Raw genomic sequence first — 804 nt, forward strand, 5'->3', positions numbered from 1 at the left:
GGGGCCTCAGGGCAGCCGGCCCCCGGAAAGGGAGACCACCCACCATGGGACACATACCGTGGGGCTTCTTGGCGCTCCTGGGGACAAAGGATGCGTCCGGCTCCCCGTGGCCGCCCCGCGCTGGCCCTGAGGACACGCTGAGTTTCTGGCCCCCTTCGTCCCTGGAGAGGGGAGAGGGTGGGCTCAGCGCCCCTGCGTGGGGAGGGGGGACACGTGACTGGCCACCCAGCCTTGCCCTCACCCAGTGCCCCATGTGTGTGCTAGGGCGGCCCTGCCGGGCCCAACCAACGGGACACATGACGGGGTGGAGGTGACAAAGCTGGCGTTTGCTCTGGGAGCTGTCCCCGCCACCCTGCCCCGCGGCCACAGCAGGGCCCAGTGCGGCCTGACCTGACGGTGCTGTCCAGCGAGGCCGTGGACTCGCCCAGGGCTGTGCGGAACACATCGGGCTCCTCGCCGTACGTGTTGTTGCAGTTGAGGGAGCGCTGCGGGGTGGGGGGCTGGTGAGCGGACGAGCGGAGGCCACCGGGCCGTGGGGGACGGCTGGGTCCCCTCTGCAGGGCTCCACGCAGCAGCCTGCCTGCACCCGCCGGGCGCTGGGCACAGCAGCCTCTCTGCCCCTGGTCAGGACCCCCGCTGGCCTCGGCCTCAGGGGACCAAGGGCCGCGGCGGGACAGACACCGGCCCTGTCAGCCCACTCCTCCCAGGCTGCAGGGAAGGCGGCTGTGCTCCGGTTCAGGCCTGTGACGTCCAAGTGGTGGGGGAGGCGAGACCAAGGAGCTGCATCTGATCTGCGTCCCCTCA

At 71.3% G+C, this 804-nt stretch overlaps 1 protein-coding gene across 1 annotated transcript in view; it reads right to left on the bottom strand.

Annotated features, from left to right (window-relative positions):
- The window catches only part of CELSR1 (cadherin, EGF LAG seven-pass G-type receptor 1), a 50,759-nt gene that overhangs the window by 8,131 nt on the left and 41,824 nt on the right, over nt 1–804 (bottom strand). Inside the window, exons 26-28 of the mRNA XM_010859593.1 lie at nt 680–741; nt 391–485; nt 58–161 (exon numbers count right to left, since the gene is read on the bottom strand). Coding sequence (XP_010857895.1) covers nt 58–161; nt 391–485; nt 680–741 — 261 coding nt within the window. The remainder of the gene's footprint in view (nt 1–57; nt 162–390; nt 486–679; nt 742–804) is intronic.

The sequence above is a fragment of the Bison bison genome, unplaced genomic scaffold (assembly GCF_000754665.1).
Source record: "Bison bison bison isolate TAMUID 2011002044 unplaced genomic scaffold, Bison_UMD1.0 scf7180017856539, whole genome shotgun sequence".
Taxonomy (NCBI): domain Eukaryota; kingdom Metazoa; phylum Chordata; class Mammalia; order Artiodactyla; family Bovidae; genus Bison; species Bison bison.